At 36.7% G+C, this 23,555-nt stretch overlaps 1 protein-coding gene across 3 annotated transcripts in view; it reads left to right on the top strand.

Annotated features, from left to right (window-relative positions):
• Nucleotides 1-23,555, top strand: part of BRWD3 (bromodomain and WD repeat domain containing 3) — a 135,123-nt gene that overhangs the window by 90,255 nt on the left and 21,313 nt on the right. For all 3 annotated transcript variants that reach the window (XM_036439828.2, XM_036439829.2, XM_045582376.1), the window contains exons 20-33: nt 342-435; nt 4,456-4,605; nt 5,889-5,965; nt 6,650-6,818; nt 8,685-8,798; nt 10,800-10,907; nt 14,038-14,162; nt 15,569-15,651; nt 17,213-17,324; nt 18,278-18,339; nt 19,872-20,027; nt 20,921-21,041; nt 22,238-22,363; nt 22,450-22,528. In XM_036439828.2, the coding sequence (XP_036295721.1) occupies nt 342-435; nt 4,456-4,605; nt 5,889-5,965; nt 6,650-6,818; nt 8,685-8,798; nt 10,800-10,907; nt 14,038-14,162; nt 15,569-15,651; nt 17,213-17,324; nt 18,278-18,339; nt 19,872-20,027; nt 20,921-21,041; nt 22,238-22,363; nt 22,450-22,528 (1,576 nt within the window). The remainder of the gene's footprint in view (nt 1-341; nt 436-4,455; nt 4,606-5,888; nt 5,966-6,649; nt 6,819-8,684; nt 8,799-10,799; nt 10,908-14,037; nt 14,163-15,568; nt 15,652-17,212; nt 17,325-18,277; nt 18,340-19,871; nt 20,028-20,920; nt 21,042-22,237; nt 22,364-22,449; nt 22,529-23,555) is intronic.

Consider the following 23,555-nt stretch of genomic DNA (forward strand, 5'->3'; position numbering starts at 1 on the left):
TGTCATATTATTCAACTTATATGAAATACCTAAAATAGGCAAATTCGTATATACATGAAGAACATTAGAGTATAATAGGCATTTGAAAGGAAAAATAGAGAGTTATTGCTTAATGGTTCAAAGTTTAGATTTGGAGTGATGAAAAAGATTTAGAAATAGTGGTGATGATTACAGAACATTGTAAATTTTGTTAATACCACTGAATTGTATATGTAAAAATGGTTAAAATAAACATCTTGAAGTATTTTTATCTGACTTTTAAAACATCGGTTTGCTTTTCTGATGATTTTCTGTTATTTTGACCTTTGCCTTTTTTTTTATTTTTTTTTATTTTTAATCAGGGTTCAGGAAGACTGTAGAACTGCGAAAGGTGACATAGAAATCAGTCTCTATACAGTTGAAAAGAAGAAAAAACCATCTTATGCTACCCAAAGTGTGAGTTTAGTTTGACAATACTTTGGGACACACTATTTGCAGATACCAGGTTTTTGAAAGATGCAGTTATGTATTAAGGGACTGTTTTGATAGGTGTCTGTACTTAGGGAACCTAATTTTTGAACCCCAAATTGAGATATATGGTTATTAATAAGGATAAAGTTATACAAAGTCAAGACCATGCCCCAAAATCTAGGACATATAATCATTGTAGGTATAGACTATTTGTATTAAAATACCATTTTTGTATAGTATTTAGTCCATGGGCTAAATCTGCTCTACTGCCTATTCTTGTTAGTTTTATTAGGACCCAGCCAGTTATTCTTTTATACTGTATATTGTCTATAGCCGTTTTCACACTATACAAATGCTGGTAGTTGCAACAGAAATCATATGACCTGCAAAGCCAAAAATATTACATTCTGGGCCTTTACAAAAACGTTTGCTAACTCCTGCCCTATGCATACTCGGGCTACCTAATCACACAGTAGTAAAATGATTTATATATTGGGAAAATTCATATTCTCAGTAAAAACTGCAAAACAGGGAATAGGATTCCTGAACTCTATTAGGTATATGGTAAGCTCCTTACTAGAACTCTGAAGTGAACAAACTAGTGACATAAAGAACAGTTTCCTTCTTGGATGTAACCATAAATTTTAAAATATTATAGCTTCTGGAAGTCTAGGATGATTCTAAGTTTATTAAAGAAATCTAATCAGTGTACAGTGAATTTTAAATGTGTTATTTTTTCTGTATTGATAAAGACGGTTTTAATTAACTATTATAAGGTTATCTCTAGCTCTGGCTCAGTTGGTTGAGCATCATCCCATGCACCTGGGGGTCACTGGTTTGATTCCTGGTTGGGACTCGATCTCCAATAGGGGGCATGCAGGCAGTAGCCAATTGATGTTTCTCTCTCCCTCTCCCTTTCTCTCTCAATCTAAAATCAATAAAAACGTTTTTTTTAAATATATATTTTATTGATTTTCCACAGAGAGGAAGGGAGAGGGATAGAGAGCTAGAAATGTCAATGAGAGAGAAACATCAACCAGCTGCCTCCTGCACAATCCCCACCGGGGATGCATCCACAACCAATGTACATGCCCTTGACCGGAATCGAACCTGGGACTCTTCAGTCCAAAGACCAATGCTCCATCCACTGAGCCAAACCGGTTTCCGCAATAAAAACATGTTTTAAAAGAATATCTCTAGTCTTAGATCATTTTGCTGTGCTATTTCTTCATTTCTGTTGAGATTTTGTTAGCTTATTTGATGTTCTCTGATAAGATTATTTTATTAGAGATTTGGAAGGAATCATATCTATGATTTATATTCTTTTTTCTTACTAAGCTGATTTGTCAAACATCAGACCTGCCTAATAGTGTAGTTGGGACTAAAATAAATTTTTATTTATAGAAAATGAGGAATATTTAAATGTAAGAAACTGGCCCTTTTATACTGATCAGACTTTTAAACTTATTTACTCCTGATGACAGTAGCGTTGTAGCTTTGACATGACATATCAGTAATCTACACTAATAAAATAGAAATATGCAAATTGACCATACCTCCATGACACACTAGTCAATCAAGAGTGTGTATGCAAATCAACTGAACAACAATGGTGGGTTAATTTGCATATGCAGTTAAGGAGCAAAGACTGAAGACTCTGGCCCAAACAAAGACTGAAGACTGAAGAGGCTTGGCCTCTCCGCTGCAGATGGAGCGGAGAAACCTTGAGGCTTGGTTTCTCCACTGTGTATATAACCATAAATTTTAGAGTATTGTAGCTTCTGGTATAATAAAATTAGAATCATGTGGGTCCTGGGTGCTAGAGGAAAACCAGTGCTGGAAGCCAGGGGATGGAAAGCCTATTGCACTAATATTTGTGTAACGGGCCTCTAGAATTTTATATTTGTAAAGGCTAGAATAAAATAGGTTTCACTTTACATTTTGGCTATTAAAAATTAATTCTTTATTTTGAACTGTTTACTAAATGTAGTTTTTATAGAACTAAAGCAGTACATATTATATTAAAACATATATACCCTACAGGCCCGGTGCACGAAATTTGTGCATGGGGGTGTGTGTGTGTCCCTCAGCCCAGTCTGGACCCTCTCCAATCTGGGACCGCTCTAGGGATATCAGACTGCCCGTTTAGGCCTGATCCTACTGGGACCAGGCCTAAACAGGCAGTCTGACATCCCTCTCACAATCCAGGACTGCTGGCTCCCAGCTGCTCGCCTGATTGCCTTTCTAATTGCCCCTAACCACTTCTGCCTGCCAGCCTGATCACACCCTAACCACTCCCCTGCCAGCCTCTTTGCCCCTAACTGCTTTCCCCTGCAGACTTGATCGCCCCCAACTTCCCTCCCCTGCTGGCCATCTTGTGGTTTCTTTCTCCACTTGGACCTCCACATGGGTTCCTGGGGGGGCATGGCCGGGGACAATGGGGGCAGGATATTTGACCACATGGGGGCAGCCATCTTGTGTATTGGAGTGATGGTCAATCTGAATATTACTCTTTTATTAGATAGGATAGAGGCCTGGTGCATGGGTGGGGGACAGCTGGTTTGCCCTGAAGAGTGTCCTGGATCAGGGTGGAGGTTCCCTTGGGGTGTGGGGCAGCCTGGGCAAGGGGCCTGTGGTGGTTTGCAGGCCAGCCACACCCCCCAGTGACCCAAGTGGAGACGCTGGTATCTGGGATTTATTTATCTTCTACAGTTGAAGCTTTGTAGTCTGGAGTGGAGACAAACCTCCTGCTTGGTATGTTGGGATTTATGTGTCTTCTATAATTGAAACTTTAGCCTGAAGCGAAGGCCAAGGCAGTCAGGGCTTCGGAAGCTTGGCTTCCTTCATTGCCGGGGGAAACCCTAGCCTCTTGCTCTTTCCAGCTCCATGGCTGCTGCCATTTCTGTTTGGGTTCATTTATCAGCTATCATTGAAACTTTGTAGCCTTGAGTGGAGGCCTAGGCCCGCAAGCAGAGACAGAAAGCTTGGCTTCCTTCATTGCCTGGGAAAGCAAAGCCTCCCTCCTGCTCTCTGTGGCCACAGACATCTTGGTTTGGTTTATTTGCATATTCACTTCTGTTTGGCTTGTAGGTGTAGTGGTGGTATGGTCAATTTGCATATTAGATAGTATAGATGCCTGGTGCATGGGTGGGGTCCAGCTGGTTTGCCCTGAAGGGTTTCCTGGATCAGGGTGGGGGTTCCTTTGGGGCATGGGGCAGCCTGGGCAGGCCAGCCATGCTCTTTCCCCCAACCCCCTGGGATCCAAGCAGAGGCCAGGGCTGGCTGAAAGCAGGTATCTGGGATTGATTTGTCTTCTTTAATTAAAACTGTAGCCTTGATTGGAGGCCAGGGCAGGCAAGAAGCTTTGCTTCCTCCATTGCTGGGGGCAACCCAAACCTCCTGCTTGCTCCAGCTCTGTGGCCACTGCCATCTTTGTTGGGATTTATTTATCTTCTGTAATTGAAACTTTGTAACCTTGAGTAGAGTCCAGGGCTGGCCAGGGCAAGCGGGAAGCTTGGCTTCCTCCATTGCCGGGGGTAACCCAAATCTCCTGCTTGCTCCAGCTCCATGGCTGCTCCATCTTAGTTGGGTTAATTTGCATACTCGCTCTGATTGGCTGGTGGGCATAGCAGAGTGATGGTCATTTTTGCATGTTTCTCTTTTATTAGATAGGGTAGCTATGGCATAGATACCTTGTGTCATCCTGTAATAAATTGTGAATAATATAATGATATGTAAATTCTAATTGGGTAGATTTTTGCAGCCCAGACTTTAAGCACTGTTTTTAGTTTACAAAGTTTTCAAAATAGGAAAGCAATTAATATTAATGGAAGGTGAATTATATATATAGGTAGGTCTTAGATTTTCTTTTAGGGGATTTATTTCTATCCCTTACCTTTATTCTCACCTCACCCCCACCCAATTTATTTGTATTTTATATGTCTTTTAATATATATTCACTGAGACTTTCATTTTTAAAAAGTGTGTTTTACTTCTGTTTTACAGAATGACTACCAGCCTAGTTGTGGAAGGTCTCTAAGAAGGACACAACGTAAGCGTCAGCATACTTACCAAACCCGGTCCAACATTGAGCATAATTCGCAAGCACTGTGTCAAAGTTCAGGTGTACAGGAAGATTCAGACAGCTCCTCAGAGGTTAGATATCTGATGTTACTTATTCAATGTAATTTTTTTTTTAGTTAGTATCATCACTTTGCCTTTACTTTGAAAGGCTACTTCTTTAACACAAAATTATTTTAATGATTTTTATATAAGAGAATTATTAATAAGGCATTTAATAGCAAATTTGAGTATTATCTTAAATTTAGCTATCTCTTCTTTTAGCTATCTTTTCTGACTTGTACCTAAGATACTGTCTTGGTTGAGGGTATCAAACATGGAAGCAAAAGTTTGGGGTTGGGAAAATGAGAAAAAGGTGACATGAAATCTGCCTAGAAATGGAAAGAAGTGGATACTAGTTATACAGTGAATACTAGTTATACAGTCCCAGAACTGGTTGACTCTATAATCAGCTGAATGTACACATATTCTCTTATTTTTTACTTGACTTCACTGACTGTGAACATTAGTGAGTGATGATTTTTCTCCAACCTACCTTATTCATGGAATAAAGAGTATAATAATCCTTGTCTTGATACTGTTCTCTTCTCCTGTCCTTTCCTTTTTGTGCTCTCTACTGTAGTTATTAAGGAAATAATGAAGGTTTAATTATGCATTGACAATGTATGGAACCTCATCTCTCACTACTTATAACTTGTTCATTCTTATCAGTGATGTCCTTCTTGTCCCCACCCATGAAAATCATGATCTGAAAAGATGACCAAGTATAAAGTAATTGATGTTATCTTTTAATGCTATAATAGTATTGTGCTTCTGTTTTTAAAAAGAACCCCCCCCCCTATCTTTTTAAAAAATATATTTTATTGATTTTTTTACAGAGAAGAAGGGAGAGGGACAGAGAGCTAGAAACATCGATGAGAGAGAAACATCAATCAGCTGCCTCCTGCACACCTCCCACTGGGGATGTGCCCGCAAGCAAGGTACATGCCCTTGACCAGAATCAAACTTGGGACATTTCAGTCCACAGGCTGACACTCTATTCACTGAGCCAAACCAATTAGGGCAAAGAATCCCTAGCTTAATATATATTTATAGTTAAAATGCTTTTTTGGTCCAGATTCAGTTTAAAATAATTTCTGGGATATGACACAGTTGTTTAGGATATAGATATGCAGTGAGTTATTATCTAAACTTGAGATTGTATACATGGGTTATCTATTCCCTTTACTTTGGTTATGTCCTTTTTAACTAGAACATTTGGGGGGATACAGAAACAGTTATAAAACAAATAGTGTGTGCTAATTAACAATATTCTATGTAAAAACCTTATATCTCAATTGCTGGCTCTTTTGTTTCAGGAGGATGAAACAGTTGGTACAAGTGATGCTTCTGTAGAGGATCCTGTCATTGAATGGCAAAGTGAAAGTTCTTCCAGGTAGTTTTAATGGTTTTGATTTGGTCATAATTATTTGATGATTTCGATGTTTAATTATGTTTTTATAAGAATTTGGTAAGTCTAGAGTTAAAATGTAGTTTTATAGTAGAAGGAATACAGTACTGGCCTGGAAGGCAAGAGATCTGCTATTTTATTCTGGCTCTGCCGATATCTTTTTGAGCTTTGATTCCCTCATCTTTATAAATCTAAGATTCTACATCTTGGCAGGCTCTGTGTATTTATTTCAGTTTTAAAATAACTATTTTAAACTATTTTTTAGCAAAAAGAAGCATCTTTAATTAAAGCAGTTTTTGTGACTTAGACTTTAATTTTCAATTCTGTTATGGGAAACTAAGAGCCAGCAATTGAGATATAAGGTTTTTACATAGCATATTGTTAATTAGCACACACTATTTGTTTTATAACTATTTCTGTATACATGTTTTATAACTATTTCTGTATACATTTATAACTATACTTTATACATGTAGCATTTCACTAAAATCACTTGGGTACTATCAAAATTCTATATTAATATGCTTGCTTTTTTTTCTCTTCGGTTAGAATAAAATCAAACTATGCCATTTATAATGCTGTTTGATTATAAAATGATTATCTATCAATTCTGAGGCAAACCTGTTTTTTTTTTTTCTAAGCTTAATCATAATTTTGATTTACTTACAGTGATTCATCAAGTGAATATTCTGACTGGACAGCAGATGCCGGAATAAATTTGCAACCTCCAAAAAGACAAACTAGACAGGCAACACGGAAAATATGCAGCAGCTCTGAAGAGGAGAATTCTAAGTCACTAGAAGAGAGGCAAAGGAAACCTAAACAGACTAGAAAGAAGGTTTGTAAGTTTACAGGGGTTTATTGTGTGTGTTTTTACCTTTAGTATTGAACTATTTAACATTAACACTTGCCTTTCTGTAAAGGAAATATTCCACCTGACAAACTAAGGAAAATGATTTTAAATAAGTTTAAAATAGAAAGAATTTTTGAAATTTTTCTGTTATCAATAGTAGAGGCCTAAAATATTCTCATTATTATTTTAATTGTTATTAAATTAAAGCATTCACAATTGTTTGTTAAAATGTAATAAAGCTTTAAATAATAAGCCACTATAGTTTAAAGGTGTTATTCTTTTTTTAAATATATTTTTAATGATTTCTGAGAGGAAGGGAGAGGGAAAGAGAGATAGAAACATCATGATAAGAGAGAATCATTGATACACTGCCTCCTGCACACCCCACACTGGGTATTGACCCACAACCCAAGCATGTGCCCTGATCAGGAATCAAACCATGACTTCCTGGCTCACAGGTCGACACCCAATCACTGAGCCACACTGGCCGAGCTAAAGGTGTTAGTCTTGCCATGACACCAGGCATTGTTTTTTCTATACATTTTTGACTTGTGAAATGAAAAGGTATGATAAGCTTTAGAGGGTTCTTCAATTTTTTAAAGACTTTTAATTGATTCTTAGAGAGAGAGGAAGGGAAAAGGAGAGAGAGAGAAACATCCATCAGCTGCTTCCTATATTCTCTACAAGGGATTGAAGCTGCAACCCAGAAATGGGCCCTTACCAGGAATCAACTGGCAAGAATGACACCCAACCAACTGAGCTACACTGGCCAGAGCTCTTCAATTGTTTAATATAGTTTTACGCAAGGCCCGGTGCATGAAATTTGTGCACTGGGGGCGGGGGGAGGGGGGGAGAGGGTAGGGCCCCTCAGCTGGGCCTGTGCCCTCTCACATTCTGGGAAGCCCTGGGGTTCAGCGGAAGCGGGGGGGGGGGGGGGGGGGGGCGGGGGGGGGGCGGGGGGGGGGAGACTCCTTCCACCACCGCTGCACTTGCCAGCTGTGAGCCTGGCTTGTGGCTGAGCAGTGCTCCCCCTGTGGGAGCACACTGACTACCAGTGGGAAGCTCCTGCTTTGAACATCTGCCCCCTGGTGGTCAGTGCTCATCATAGTGATCAGTTGTTCCTCTATTCAGTCAAGTTGCATATTAGCTTTTTATTATATAGGAAGGATTTTACCTCAATGATGGTTTCTCTTTCCCATTATCATTTCATTTGGATGATATGTAAACTTAATCCATGTAGTTCTTTTAACATTAATTTAAAACATATATATTTTATAGCCTGTTCCTTTAGTAGACAGAATTAACTTCTTTATTATAACCATTTTATTGGTAAAAAGTTATTGTGACTTATATTTGAATTCATGTGATATTCTAGAGACTTGTAAAATTTGGTTTTTAGATACTATATAGTCTCATTTAAAAAAAAAATACATTTTATTGATTTTTTACAGAGAGGAAGGGAGAGAAAGAGTTAGAAATATCGATGAGAGAGAAACATCAATTAGCTGCCTCCTGCACAACCCCTACTGGGGATATGCCCGCAACCAAGGTACATGCCCTTGACTGGAATCAAACCTGGGACCTTTCAGTTGCAGGCTGACACTCTATCCACTGAGCCAAGCCGGTTTTGGTTAGTGCCTCATTTTTTTCCAGACAAAATTTAGCAACATATTAAAAACTCAATTATTTTATAGGCATACAAGTTGTGCATGATTAATTAGTAAAGGAAAATGTTTAAAATTTGTATATTTTAGTTTTGGTTATCAACTAATGTTTTTAACATTCTCTACTTATAATCTTTATGCTGCTGTTCTACATTTATTGCTTACATATTTGTGAACTATATTTTAGAGAGGAGGGCTGGTTTCTATGGCAGGAGAGCCCAATGAAGAATGGTTTGCCCCTCAGTGGATCTTGGATACTATTCCACGAAGATCTCCATTTGTCCCACAAATGGGAGATGAGGTAATTGTTACCTGTTTGAACCCTTTTCTTTTAGAACCTCTAGATCACTCACTTTAATCAGTCTTATGGCATTTATATTTTCAATTCTATTATAGTTATGTATACAGTCTTGCTCTGTTCAATTATACATTTCTTGTGGACAGTGACTGAATCTTAATCTTTGTATAATCTTTGTATCCTTTGTAGGACCTGTGAACATTAAGAAAAATTGATTGTGACATCATGAAAATAATTGTCTTTATTTTTATCTTAATTGCCACTTAGCATAATTATAGTGGAATGTTTAGTCCTAATTCAAATTCTAATATTGTGGTTTTTTTTTTTTTAAAGAAGTCCATGCTCTAACTGATAGAAATTATAGGAGAGAATAATTAACTCCATTTTGATGACTAGTGGGATGTCATTTCACAAACAAGGCCTTCTTGCCAAGCCTATGATTAAATAATATAGCCATAGTTATGGTTTGGTCATCAAAAATTGAGTTAAATTCTATTATGATGAAAATGTGGGTTTTTTTTTTTTTTCATTTTCTTAGGAAAATTATGGTAACATTGTAATATATGAGCTCTAGTTGTAAGTGACGTGGGTGTTTTTATAGTCTGATATTGACTAATCACTTTTGAGTGATTAAATGCTTACACACAGTTTTCAATTTAAGACTAATATTAAGAAGTAATGTTTTCATTGTAATAAAAGAAACAAAACCTTACATATGTTTTCTAAAAATCTTGCGACCAATAAAAATTTCACTAAATCTTCCTATGATTGCCTATTATTTATATGTATAGAGATAGCTATCAAATAGTTTTATGAATAAGCAATTGCTTGTTGATTATCTTGATATTATTAAAATGTATTTTTCATAAGTATATCTTATAACTTAGATTTTTGAGCAATGCTTGCTTGTATGGTTATTTTAGTAGAATATACTTTGTTGAATGCTGCATTAAAAAAAACAAAAAAAAACAAACGCATTTCCAGAGTCATGATTTCTTATATTTATTGCCTGCCTTATGGAGGCTTAAAAGGGATAATTTAGAAGACTTTATAGAACAAGATAAGGATCTGTACACTATAATCTTATGAGACTACTGCTATTTGTTGAGTATAGGAATAAATACATAATAAAGGATATCTGGAAAATGTACTTAATATTGACTTTTTACTCCCATTTTTAACCTTAATAGTTATCTTTATATACTAATATTTAAATCTTTTTCATTCTCTACTTATATTTTTAGCTGTTAGAAATTCTGACTTAAACATTTTTGATTGGTAGAGTGTGTCAGTGTAATTTAGAAAAATCATAGTATGATTTTTTTATGTTCTATTTTACCACCTCCTTAAAATTACTATGGGAAAAAAACTTATTTAATGAATCAGAATATCATAGTGAATCCTGTCTTAGGATGTAAAGGGTCTTACCAAGAACTTGGATTCATTTTCCTTCCATAAAATGCCAGTTCTGATGTTGATTCTTGTAAAATAAAATTGAAAAAAATTTCTGGAAATTGCTATTTAGTAGCTCATCTCTCTCTCTTTTTCTCCCTCTCTTTCTCTCTCTCTCTCTCTCTCTCTCTCTCTCTCTCTCTCTCTCTCTCTCTCTCTCTCTCTCATAGGCTGACTATTAAAATGTTGAAACTTAGACTGTCACAATTTGAAGTACAGCATAATACTTTAAAATATGAATAAATATTAAATATTTAAAAATAAGATAGGGGCTTTATGTACATTTGTCAAATCTGTTTCCTCAGAAATTTATGAAGCTGCTGAGGGATAGGGACTGTGTGTACAGTTTTATTATACAGTACTTGGGCTGTACATGGGCATGAGTACTCAGTGAACATTATTTGATGGTGACAGGTACATTTATTGTACATATTTTTCAAAATTATAATTATGTTTGTGTAAACAGAAGAGGACATTTGTAGGAATATATGTTGTAACATATAGTATTGTTAAATAGGACTGCTGTTTAATATGTCATGTTCTTTGTTTTAGCTTATCTATTTTAGGCAAGGACATGAAGCTTATGTGCGAGCTGTAAGGAAATCAAAAATATATAGCGTTAATTTACAAAAACAACCATGGAATAAAATGGATCTCAGGGTAAGTTTGCCAAATTCATTAGCTATGAAATTAAAGTAGCTTTGGTATTGAAGTACAGTAGGTCCTTGGGTTACGTAGGAGATCTGTTCCTATGGCGTGACATAACATGATTTTTGCTGTAAGTTGGAACCCACCTACATAAGCACCTACATCACTCACATGGAGCACATACACAGCAGTAATGAAGTGAAACAGTTAAAAAAAAATCAAAAGAAAGATAACAATTCCTGACCTCTACTTGTAAATAAATAATAAAAAAACACATATGTACATTCGTCAAAATAACGGAACTTTTTTTTTTTTTTTTTTTTTTTTTTACAATTAAATGGGAGATGGCGACATAACCACGAAAAAATGACGTAACCCAAGGACTGCCTTACTTGGCTGTAGGCTTTTTCTCAATTTTATGCACATCTCACTGTTGGTTGTGTGTCTGAGAAAAGATAATTACCAACCTATATAATAAAAAACTAATATGCAAACTAACTGTCACACCCTCACACAAGATGACCACCCCCAAGTGGTCAAAAGATGGTCGCCACAAGATGGCCAGCAGGGGAGGGCAGTTGTGGGAGATCAGGCCAGTAGGGGAGGGCATTTGTGGGTGACTAGGTCAGCAGGGGAGGGCAGTTGTGGGAAACCAGGACTGCATGGGAGGGCAGTTGTGGGGGCCAGGCTGGCAGGGGAGGGCAGTTAGGGGCAACCAGGCCAGCAGGGGAGGGAAGTTGGGGGCAGCCAGGCCTGCAGGGGAGGGTAATTAGGGCAACCAGACCTGCAGGAGAGTGGTTAGAGGGTGGTCAGGTTGGCAGGCAGAAGCAGTTAGGGGCAATCAGGCAGGCAGGCAGACAAGCGGTTGGGAGCCAGCAGTCCCAGATTGTGAGAGGGAAGTTCGACTGCCTGTGGGTTGGGTCTAAACTGGCTGTCGGACATTCCCCCAGGGGTCCCAGATTGGAGAGGTGCAAGCTGGGCTGAGAGACACCCCCCCCCAAGTGCACGAATTTTGTTCACCAGGCCTTTATTCCTATATAATAAAAGTCTAATATGCTAAGTGTCCAGTCATTCAGTCAGCCGCTCAACCAATCAAAGCATAATATCTAAATGATATGCTAAGGCAGCTCAACTGCTCACTATGATGTGCACTGCCCACCAGGAGGCAGACAGTTGACCGGTCAACCAGTTGGTATGATATGTACTGACCATCACGGGGTAGACGCTTCGACTGGTACGTTAGTTTGCTTTTGGGGTCAGGCCAGTTGGGACTGAGCGAGATGGGCCAGACATGCCATGGAGCCCTCCCACAGTCCTTCCCCAGCTGGCCAACCTCCCCTGTCCCTCCCCGGCCCCAATTGTGCACCAGTGGGTCCCTCAGCCTGGCCTGCACCCTCTCGCAATCCAGGTCCCCTCGGGGGGATGTTGGAGAGCCTATTTCCGCCTGATGGATGAACAACTGCTCACTGTAACACCCACTGGCCACCCAGGAGCTGACCCTGGTGGTCAGCGTGCTCCCACAGAGGGAGCACGGCTTAGCCAGAAGCCAGGCTCACAGTTAGCAAGCACAGTGGCCCATGGGGAGTGAGCCTATGCTGACTGTCAGACTTCCCCTGAGGGCTCCTGGACTGCGAGAATGTGCAAGCTGGTCTGAGGCACCCTTGCCCCCCCGCCCCTCCGAATGCACGGATTTTGTTCACCGGGCCTCTAGTACTCTTATAAAGCTGAGTGTCAAGGTTTAGATTTTGTTTCCCAGAATTTGTATGCCACCTATTATCTTGATTATTCGACCTAATTTCCTTCAAGTTTAGGTCCTACAGTATATGCTATTCTATAATAAGAGCAAAGCAGTAGTTCCCTCATGTAAATATTTTCCTCAAAATTTTGTATATTCTGGAGGCTCTATAAACTGACTATGTGTGTGGACTACAAACACCCTGGAAGTTCTGGCTGCTTTAGGATATAGTAAATATCACAAATCCTAAGAAGCACAGAACTTTTTTGTGCTTTATGAATTATTTCATAGTACCTATGTAGCTTCATTGTATTGAGTAAAATAGGTATGTATTTTTTTAGAGAAGGGTTTTCTAACTATAAGTACATGTTCATTTATTTATACATACATACACACAAATAGGCATAGTGATATATACACCATCATTTCTGCATAGGTTTATATACATGTGTTTTGTTATTTTGTGGGGTGTTTTTACTTGAAAAAGAAGTTAAAAGAGCAATTTTACAATGTTTTTCCAGGTAAGTGAAGGATTTATGTGTGAGGATGCTTAGCAGGAAGGATACAAATGTGTATATTTACTGAAGTAAAGATTTAAATACTTGTAAAAACTGTATTAAGTTTGTGAGATGCTAAAGTATCTTATCAAGTAAGCTTTACATAATCATCTCCTGGGAGATAGGGATGCTACTGTCTATTCTGAATCAGATTAAAGTTGAGTTTTTGTTTGGTTGTTTTAGAATCAGGGGAATAAATAAAACTGATTTCTTATTTTAGATTCTAACCCTATGGTTCTAGGAAATTATAGGAGTTAGCATATGTGTGGTGCAAAAGCCTAGGCTTTGGAATAAGACCCGAATTTCAGTCCTAGCTCTGCTGTTTAATAATGTAGAACTGGCAAGCAAATCACTGTACCCATGAGGCTCAGCTTTGTCAGTTTTTTAGAGTGACTGATAACCAATCTATAAGAGTGGTACTGTAAAATAATATTATAGGTGCTAAGAAGTGTATCTCATTTCCCAGACGTACACATACATGTCCACGTGCATTATTTACATACTCTATTTCTGCCAGATGAGTGATTCTAACTAGGCAGAGTATCATAGTTCCCTGAGAATTTATTTTCTTTAAATATATATGATTGAGTTGTACCCTAGACCTACTGAATTATTCTATTCTATAGGAATAGAATTTAGGAACAGGAATTTTAAAGTTTCCCAAGGGAATTCTCTTGCTTATCCTTGGTTTAGAGCCATGTACTAAACTACAGTCTGTTAATAAGGGTCAAGAGTATTTGTTGGTTATTCAGATAATTTTTAAATTGTTCTAATAATGATAAAATAATATGTAAATGTTAGAAAGGTATTTATATTTAAAGTAATAGTTTATTGATATTCTCATAAATAGGAACAAGAGTTTGTTAAGATTGTAGGAATCAAATATGAGGTTGGACCACCTACACTATGCTGCTTGAAGCTTGCATTTCTGGACCCCATTTCAGGCAAAATGACCGGAGAGTCTTTTTCCATTAAGTGAGTAGCTCTGTGTATTTGTGTGTGTGTGTTGTGTTTGTTGATCCCTATTTTGTATTCTGCAAAGTACAAGACTTGATATGAGAGAAAACACTACAGTATTACAGGCTTGGAGTTTTAAAGAACAAGGTTTAATGTTTAATTCTTGGTTTATATTTTTACTTAAACAGCTATATATATATGGCTATTAAAGAGTATATATATATATATATATATATATATATATATATATATAATGTAAATATCTTTTTTTAAAATATATTTATTGATTTTGTACAGAGAGGAAGGGAGAGAGATAGAGAGCTAGAAACATCGATGAGAGAGAGTCATCGACCAGCTGCCTCTTGCACACCCCCTACTGGGGATATGCCCGCAACCAAGGTACATGCCCTTGACCAGAATCGAACCCGGGACCTTTCAGTCCCCAAGCTGACGCTCTATCCATTGAGCCAAACCGGTCTCGGCAAAATGTATATATCTTTATGAGTAAGTTACTTCTCTGAATTCATGCCTTTCTTTATAAAATGGAAATGTTAATATCTTCCTTAGGATATTTGAGCGGAATAAAGGAAAAACCTTTTATAAGTACCTAGCAGTATACTTGGAACACCCTAGTTGCTTTTATTTCTGTTAAAAATAGGAATAATTAGTCAATGGCACATTCCTTAAAGTTAATTTTGAAATCTAAGGAGACAAAATAACATGAATTCATATTTTTGTGTTATGTTAATCCTCACTCAAGTATATTTTTCCATTGACTTTTAGAGAGAGTGGAAGGGAGAGAGGTGGGGAGAGAAACATCAGTATGAGAGAGACACAATGATTATCTCCCACCAAACCTGAGACCCTTTAGTGTGCAGGCTGACATTCTGCAGAGCCACCCTGGCCACGGTCAGACTTTTCTTAAAAAGCCCTTAGTAGCCGAAACCGGCTTGGCTCAGTGGATAGAGCATTGACCTGTGGACTGAAAGGTCCCAGGTTCGATTCCAGTCAAGCGCATGTACATTGGTTGCGGGCACATCCCCAGTGCGGGGGTGTGCACGAGACAGCTGATGATTGATGTTTCTCTCCCATCGATGTTTCTAACTTTCTATCCCTCTCTCTTCCTCTCTGTAAAAAATCAATAAAATATATTTTTTAAAAAGCCCTTAGTAAAAATAACTTATATGAAACTTTAATAACCTTCTTTGACATCTTCATATCATTGAAGTGATATAGCAATAGACAGGGTGCTCGCAAACAAAGCAAAACAGATGGAGTTTAAGTAAAGACTTTTGTAGGAACCTTGAGGTTTACAACATTTTGCTTAGTGGCTACACTTTAAACATATATCCTTGGATAGTTAGTAAGTAACATGTACTATTATATCTGTATATTAGTTCATAGGTGCTTTAATTTTTGTACAGGTATCATGATATGCCAGATGTCATTGACTTCCTTGTGCTACATCAGTTTTATAATGAAGCCAAAGAAAGGAACTGGCAGATTGGTAAGTATAGAATTCTCACTTAATGACTATTAAGTTTGAGATAAAGTAACTTTAATTCTGATTTAACAGAAACTAGTTTAACCTGTAAGCTGGAGAAACCTGTTAGCCAAATTAGGAAAATTAAATTAAAGATATTTTCTCAATTATGTTTAGTGATTTTATGTACATTGCATATCTATAAATAATAAAAGCACAATGTTAATTAAACCCAATGACCTTCCGGATGAAGCCAAGGCTGTGAGGGAAGCCTGGGCCCTGGGTACCAGAGGGCAGCTGATGCTAGCAACTGGGGGAAGGAAGGCCTGCTCTTGGATGAATTTCGTGCATCGGGCCTCTAGTATCATATAACCTCTAAACCTTCTGCAGTTTTCCAATCTGTTAGAATACGAGTCTGAATTTAAAAGAAAATTATCAAATGTTAGTTGTCCTAAAATAGAGTACTTAATATTTGGGCTCTTAAACAGAACATTACTGATTGTGATTTTCTTTCTTTTTCTCTTCCACCACAGCTTGCTCCTTCCATCTCTCTTTCAACCCCTCCCTCCTTTTCTCCCTCTCATGCCTTCTCCTACTTCTTTCCCTCCCCCTCATTAGCTTTTGATCTTGGGCAAGTTTTTAACTTCTCTGTGCCTCACTTCCATTATCTTTAAAATAGGAATCACATGACACCACACTATAAGATTGATGTGAGCAATAAATTAGTTAATATATAGAAAGCAATTGAAATGGTACCAGACGCAGAGTAAAGACTATGCAAATGTTTGCTGTTAGTACGTTTAAGTTATCTTTTATTTGGAAAGAACTTTATTTTCTACAATGATTTGGTTTTGTAATCCTTAGCCATTTAGAACAGAATACTAGCATGAAGTGATTTTAAAGGCAAAAAGCAAAAAAGAGAAGAAACAAATGGTATAACAGGTACAGTGCAAGAAGTAGAGTGCCTAATGATTTCAGGTGATTGATAAAAGTTAAATTATATGTGGTGGCATTTATTTGAAACAACATGGAAATATGTGATGGATTTATTTTAAAAAGATAGCTAGTACCTGGAAATCAAAATCCTTGAAGAAAGTAAAATGTACAATTCACTTATTTGCAAAACTCAGATTGAAACCTTAAACAACAGTTGTTACGATGCTATTTCTGGGTTCAACAAAATATCACAATTTAGCCAGTGTGGCCCAGTTGGTTAGAGTGTCCTCCTGTGCACCAAAAGGTGGCAGGTTTGATTTCCCATTAGGGTACATACCCAGGTTATGGGTTTGATCCCTGGTCAGGGCACTTACAGGAGGCAACCAATTGATGTTTCTTTTCTCTCTCTCTCTCTCTCTCTCCCTCCCTCTCTCTCCCTCCCTCTTTCCCTCCCTCTCTCCCTCTCTCTCTCTCTCTCTCTCTCTCTCTCTCTCTCTCTCTCTCTCTCCCCCCCCCCCTCCACCTCCAACTTCTAAAATCAATTTAAAAAATATTTGGGTGAGGGTTTTAATTGAAAATGTAAATTTAGAGTGGGAACAGAGCTTTATTCTCAAGAGCACCATTGTAAGAATTTCTAAAAACATTGCAGGTGATAGATTCCGCAGTATAATAGATGATGCCTGGTGGTTTGGGACTGTGGAGAGTCAGCAGCCTTTTCAACCAGAGTATCCTGATAGTTCTTTCCAGTGTTACAGTGTTCAGTAAGTACAGTTATGGTCTTTTATGGCCGATATAATACTGAAGTACTATATAGATTTTTCTATAAACCTTACCAGGAATAATTTTACCTTACTAAACTAATCTTACAAGACCTATAACTGTAAGAAAATAATAACAATGCCTATGGGATTTGATGATAAAACAGGTACACGTTACTGCTAAAACAAAGCAGAAACTGAATGAAGGCTTACCTCTATCTCCCTTATGTCCAGATTTTCTTGTAAGTAACTGTATTTTAGACAGGATTTACTATTATTTCATGAAGAGTACTGAAATTAATTCAGTGTTTAAAATAATTGTTGCAGCTGGAATATAGCAATGAATATTAGTACCTAGACTTTTATTTGACAGTGTGAATTCTAGGCAGAAATGACTGTATTATGTTTGGATGTGGTTTTGACTACAACATTTACTTTAGTTCTTCATGATATATCCCTAATTATAATATTCCTAATAAAGTTTTTTGTCAAATATGATAGAACATGTTTATTCTGTGAATATTAATCTTTCACTCCATATTGTATATCAAAGGGGAATAATAAAATTTTGGAGATGTTATAATATTTTAGCTGTTATGATAATGTAGATTTATCTCACAGAAATTAGTGATTTATTGAATCACCTTTTCAACATGAAAGGAATTTTCCAGGGAAATATTTTATTCTGAATGCTGGATTAACGTTGAATATGTCCTTGATTGGAATAAAAAGGAAAGCCAAGTAAAACTAAGAATAAACTTACTGCTTTCTAAGTTTCATATTGGTAGATCATGTTTTTTCTATTAGAAGTTTATTATTTATATGTAAGCAAAATTGTACTTGAAGGAAAATTGTATTGCCCTTTTCCAAATCTCATCCCAAATAAGTCATAGAAATTATGCTAGTATATAAAAGAATCATATAAAATTGAATTGTGTCTTGTTATTTTTTAATAGCTGGGACAATAATGAAAGAGAAAAGATGAGCCCCTGGGATATGGAGCCAATTCCAGAAGGAAGTAAATATGCTTTTTTAAAATTATTGTTTGAAATATTACAAATAGTAGTACATATGTCTCCTTTTTTATCCCATTGACTTCCCCCCAGCCTCCCCTACCTCCCAGTACATGCCCTCATCTGTCTCCCCACCCCTACAGTGTCTTGTATCCATTGGTTATGCTTATATGCATGCTTACAAGTCCTTCAGTTGATCTCTTACAGCCCCCTCCCCCCAACCTTCCCTGCCTTCCCGCTGTAGTTTGACCATCTGTTCAATGCTTCTTTGCCTCTGTATCTATTTTTCCTCCATTTCTTTCCTTTAAAAAATCTTGCCTCTGCAGACTAGAAATAATCTTATAATAACAAAAAATGTTTGAGTCCCAATTTCATTGTCCAACAGTTCTGTGTCCCCGTTTCAATGTCAAACAGTTCCTATGTGTACATGTCAGCAATGCTATCTGGATGGTGGGCACATGGTGGCAATGCAGGTCCGACCCTCTCTGGTTTGGTCCTAGGCAACCTACAGTGAAGCACAGCTGCTGACTGCTAGCATGGCTAGGCGGCTAGGCGTTGTCAGCGTCTTTCATCTCTGGACTGTTTCTCCTCTTGTCTTGGTGGTTGGAGCAGACCTGTCAATTCCTCTCTGTTGTAGGCATCCACATGGTCTTGGAGTTGTTTTCTGAAAATATACAAACATATTCTCGACCAAAAGTTAATAAAGGAATCTTTTCTATATAATTGATTTGGAATCCTTTCTATTTTTGCCCAAACGATTTTTCGTTGTCTTATTTAGACACCATGTGTGTTTTTCACGGGCATCTTGCTGTTAGCATTACAAATGAAAATTAATCTTGTAAAGTAAAAATTTTCTAAATGTAATTTACTTATAGGATATTTTTCCTTACATGATATTACCCTAATATCCCCCCTTTTTTGATTGATGGAGGCTTTTTGTAAATTTTATAATGCAGTCTTGATAACTTTACATTTTAATTTTTTGCACAAAAATATGACTGCTTTAGGTTCATTGCATGTTCAGGAATTTTACCATGAGATGAACTACCAATAGAAATTTTAGTTACTACTTTAGGAACAGCTTTTTGTCCAGTACAATTAAATTTTCTTAAATATTCACTTATTTCAATTAGCCTATTTAAATTAATATGAAAACTTGATTACTATTTTATTGTCAAATTTAATACTCTACCAACAATCTTAGTTTACCATGTAAATATTAGTGGAAAGGATTATTTGCATTCTTGAGTAGGCCCTGAGCATTCCTGGTGCTAGGCTGGATTTAGATATAGGGCAGCTGCTGTTGGCCAAGTCTCTGAGCTGGGCATGGGAAGCAAAGCAGCAATGGGGGCAGGAGACCTCCTGCAGAAGGGGTGAGGGTTCAGGCCTCTGCAAGATTGGGTGGGGTGAGGGTCTGTGCCCCACCTCTGTTGACCCCCAAGATGCTTTTAAAAATGAATTATAATTCTTCTAAAAGAAAAATGACAATGCCATGATACTGGATACTAATCATTTCTGTTTTTTCCTTTATACATAGCTGCCTTTCCAGATGAAGTTGGTGCTGGTGTTCCTGTGTCCCAGGAGGAACTGACTGCTTTGCTATACAAACCACAGGAAGGAGAGTGGGGAGCTCATTCCAGAGATGAGGAATGTGAACGGGTTATTCAGGGCATCAACCACCTTCTTTCTCTAGGTATGGTGAATCTGAAAGAATATTAGGAGGATGTGAAGAAACAAGGAAAACCAGCACAATTTTACCTTTTGCTCAAGGACATGCATTTTTTTCACTAGACACTTTTTAAAAAATATATATATATTTTATTGATTTTTTACAGAGAGGAAGAGAGAGGGATAGAGAGTTAGAAACATCGATGAGAGAGAATCATTGATCAGCTTGCCTCTTGCACACCCCCCCACTGGGGATGTGCCCACAACCAAGGTACATGCCCTTGACTGGAATCGAACCTGGGACCTTTCAGTCCGCAGGCCAACGCTCTATCCACTGAGCCAAACCAGTTTTGGCTTCACTAGACACTTTTAACTCAAGAGGCACAGTGGTTCTAGTTTTAATAACATTTTTATATGTTTGTCCCACTTATTTTTTATGTAATGACAAACTTTCAGTTTTCTGATGGCTTATAATAGTGAAGGCAGGTTAAAAGGTGTCTTTTACAATATTTTCAAGAGTCATTTTGGTTCTCTAGCTATTACTTGAGCCTGACTTTGGGTTCTTTGATAAAGATAATGTGTGAGTAATATATTTTACTGGCGTAACTAGTTATATTTTTTAAAACATATCACTTGAAACACTTGGCATTTTTCCAGAAAAATGTGAAATTAATCGCAGTCCTTTAATTTTGTCTCATTTCAACTGATTTGAACTGCTCTATTATGCATGAGTCTTAGATACTATGGCCAAATAAAAATAATAACATCATAACAGTATTTGCCTAGTATTTGCATAATTGAATCATCATTTTATTATGTGGTGTATTGCTCCCCTTCTTATTTATGTGGGCTTTGTTTGTTAACATGAAATGTTAATGTTCTTTATAACTACCTTTCTTGATTTGGATAATATTGTAGATTTTGCCAGCCCTTTTGCCGTTCCAGTGGATCTCAGTGCCTATCCCTTGTATTGTACTGTAGTTGCATATCCAACTGACCTCAACACCATCAGGCGGAGACTTGAAAATCGTTTTTACAGGTCTGTTTAGTTTTATCATAATTTACTATAAATGTCATAGCTTTATGTATTTTGCCTTTCTTTTTGTGTAATGATGCACCAAGATCTGTGTTTTTTGTTGTATAAATAATCATTCAAAAGAACCACTGCAAAATTTCTTCTAAAAATTTAGAGTACTAATTTTCCTTTATTCTGTAGATTCTCAGTCATCCAGTGTAAAAAGGAGTTTGAAGGGAATAAGTACAGGGAGAAAATTATAATTAATACAAATCACATGTGAAATAAAAATTAGTTAACTTTAGTTTATTTAAGGCAGATTAAGTGGTTTGTAGAATCATCATAATTAAGGTGCTACAGAGACTTTGAACATGTGTGTAAATCCCCTGTTGAGGAATTAAACAGCAGTTAATTAGGTTTAATTATTACCCTGAAATGTGTACAGAAAAAGAGCCAGGTGTTTTTTTGTGTTTTTTTTTTTTTTTTTTTTCCCCTCTTTGGTTTTAGTTCGGAGTGGAGTGATTATGGGAAAGCAGGTGAGGGCCAATTTTGGCACAGCTCTCACTTGAGACTCCTGTGTCTTAACTACCATTATTCCATGAACTGGTTATAACCAGTTGGGTGTATTTTATAATATTACATTTAATTTCATTCAATAATATATATTATAAAAATAGCTAGATAAAAATCTGTTCTTTTCTTTTATCTTCTCTTCCCCTGAAAACTAAACATCCTTTTAACTTTATCTCAACAGTTTGTTTTTATTTATTTGTATTTGGTCAAATCACTATCAATTATGACTTGGGTCAGTTCTTTTCCAAGTTTTAATATGTAGTCCAATAGTTATAAATTATTACTTGTGCTTCAAATACTGTAACTATATACATTTACTAGTGCACATTGATCACACTTATGAGTTACATACATACAGGGTGTCTCCAAAAAATGTATATATACTTTAACAGCTAATAGCTCACTTTTAGAAATGAAATGTTTTTTAGTAAACACTGCCTTTATAACTCTTCAGAGTGTGTGTATACATTTTTTGGAACACCCTATATATTGTAACACCTTTGACATATACTGATTAGTTACTTAGTTGTTCTATGCTGTATATTCCTAGAATAACTGAAGGTATTTTTTAAATTAAAAAAATTTTCAATTACAGTTTTCATTCAGTATTATTTTAGGTGTCACAGAAGGCATTTTTTATTTCATAGGAGAATATCAGCATTAATGTGGGAAGTTCGCTACATTGAACATAATGCCAGGACTTTCAATGAGCCAGACAGTCCTATAGTAAAAGCCGCCAAAATTGTAACTGATGTCTTACTTCGATTTATTGGGTAAGAAGTAGCTTTATTTCCATAGGAACTGACTTCTAATTTTGTAAAATGTATTGAAATATATTTTGATTTATCATATTTCTTAGGGACCAGAGCTGTACTGATATACTGGATACTTATAATAAAGTTAAAGCAGAAGAACTAAACAGTACTGATGCAGAGGAGGTAAGAATTGCAGCATTAGTGGGAATGTATTTTATGTTATTTGAAGTACTGTAAGTATTATATGTAGGTATTATAAGCAATGAAGCTAATTTCTACAAGTTGGCTAAACACATCTTTTTATATTAAACTATTTAACCTGTATTTAGATGGCATATACCAAAAATGTAGAACTATTACAGTATTCAGTCAGAGACAAGTAAGTGTCCAGTCATCCTATTGACTCAGTGGGTTTCAGTATGAGAAATCAAGACTTCATCTTCATATTAAAGTCCTTTAAAACAGGACAAAGCACTAAATATTTTATTTTATTTTATTTTTAAAATATATTTTATTGATTTTTTACAGAGAGGGATAGAGAGTTAGAAACATTGATGAGAGAGAAACATCCATCAGCTGCCTCTTGCACACCCCCTACTGGAGACGTGCCTGCAACCAAGGTACATGCCCTTGACCAGAATCGAACCCAGGACCTTTCAGTCCGCAGGTCGACGCTCTATCCACTGAGCCAAACCGGTTTCGACAAAGCACTAAATATTTTAAATGAATGATTAATTGAGGGAAATTTTAATAGGGATTCATTTTCTACACATGTAAAATATTAACATATTTAGAATTTTTTGTTTTAAAAAATCTACATTTTTCGTAGTTTCATGAAATTGCTAGTTGATTTCTTCTATAGAAATTTGCTAACAAACCAGTTTTTCTTAATTAAATAAAATTACTATTGCCAGCAAACCCTCACTTCTGATTTTCCCAGCCAGCCATATCCCTAATGTACATAAAGACATTTGTGACTGGAGACTATAATAAAGAGAAACAAAAACTAAGATAAGAGTGAAACAATAATGGAGAGTGATAATTCAAAAATCTATAGTGGAAGACAATCCATCCCATGAATGAGTGACTCAAATTTTCTAAATTCTGTTGAGTGGCTATTATACAGAGATATATCACCTGTTTATAGTCTCTACTCTTAATCTTCACAATGGTAAATTGGCATTGTTTTTAAATCTTTAATGAAAATGTA

The sequence above is a fragment of the Pipistrellus kuhlii genome, unplaced genomic scaffold, assembly GCF_014108245.1.
Source record: "Pipistrellus kuhlii isolate mPipKuh1 unplaced genomic scaffold, mPipKuh1.p scaffold_m20_p_16, whole genome shotgun sequence".
Classification (NCBI taxonomy): domain Eukaryota; kingdom Metazoa; phylum Chordata; class Mammalia; order Chiroptera; family Vespertilionidae; genus Pipistrellus; species Pipistrellus kuhlii.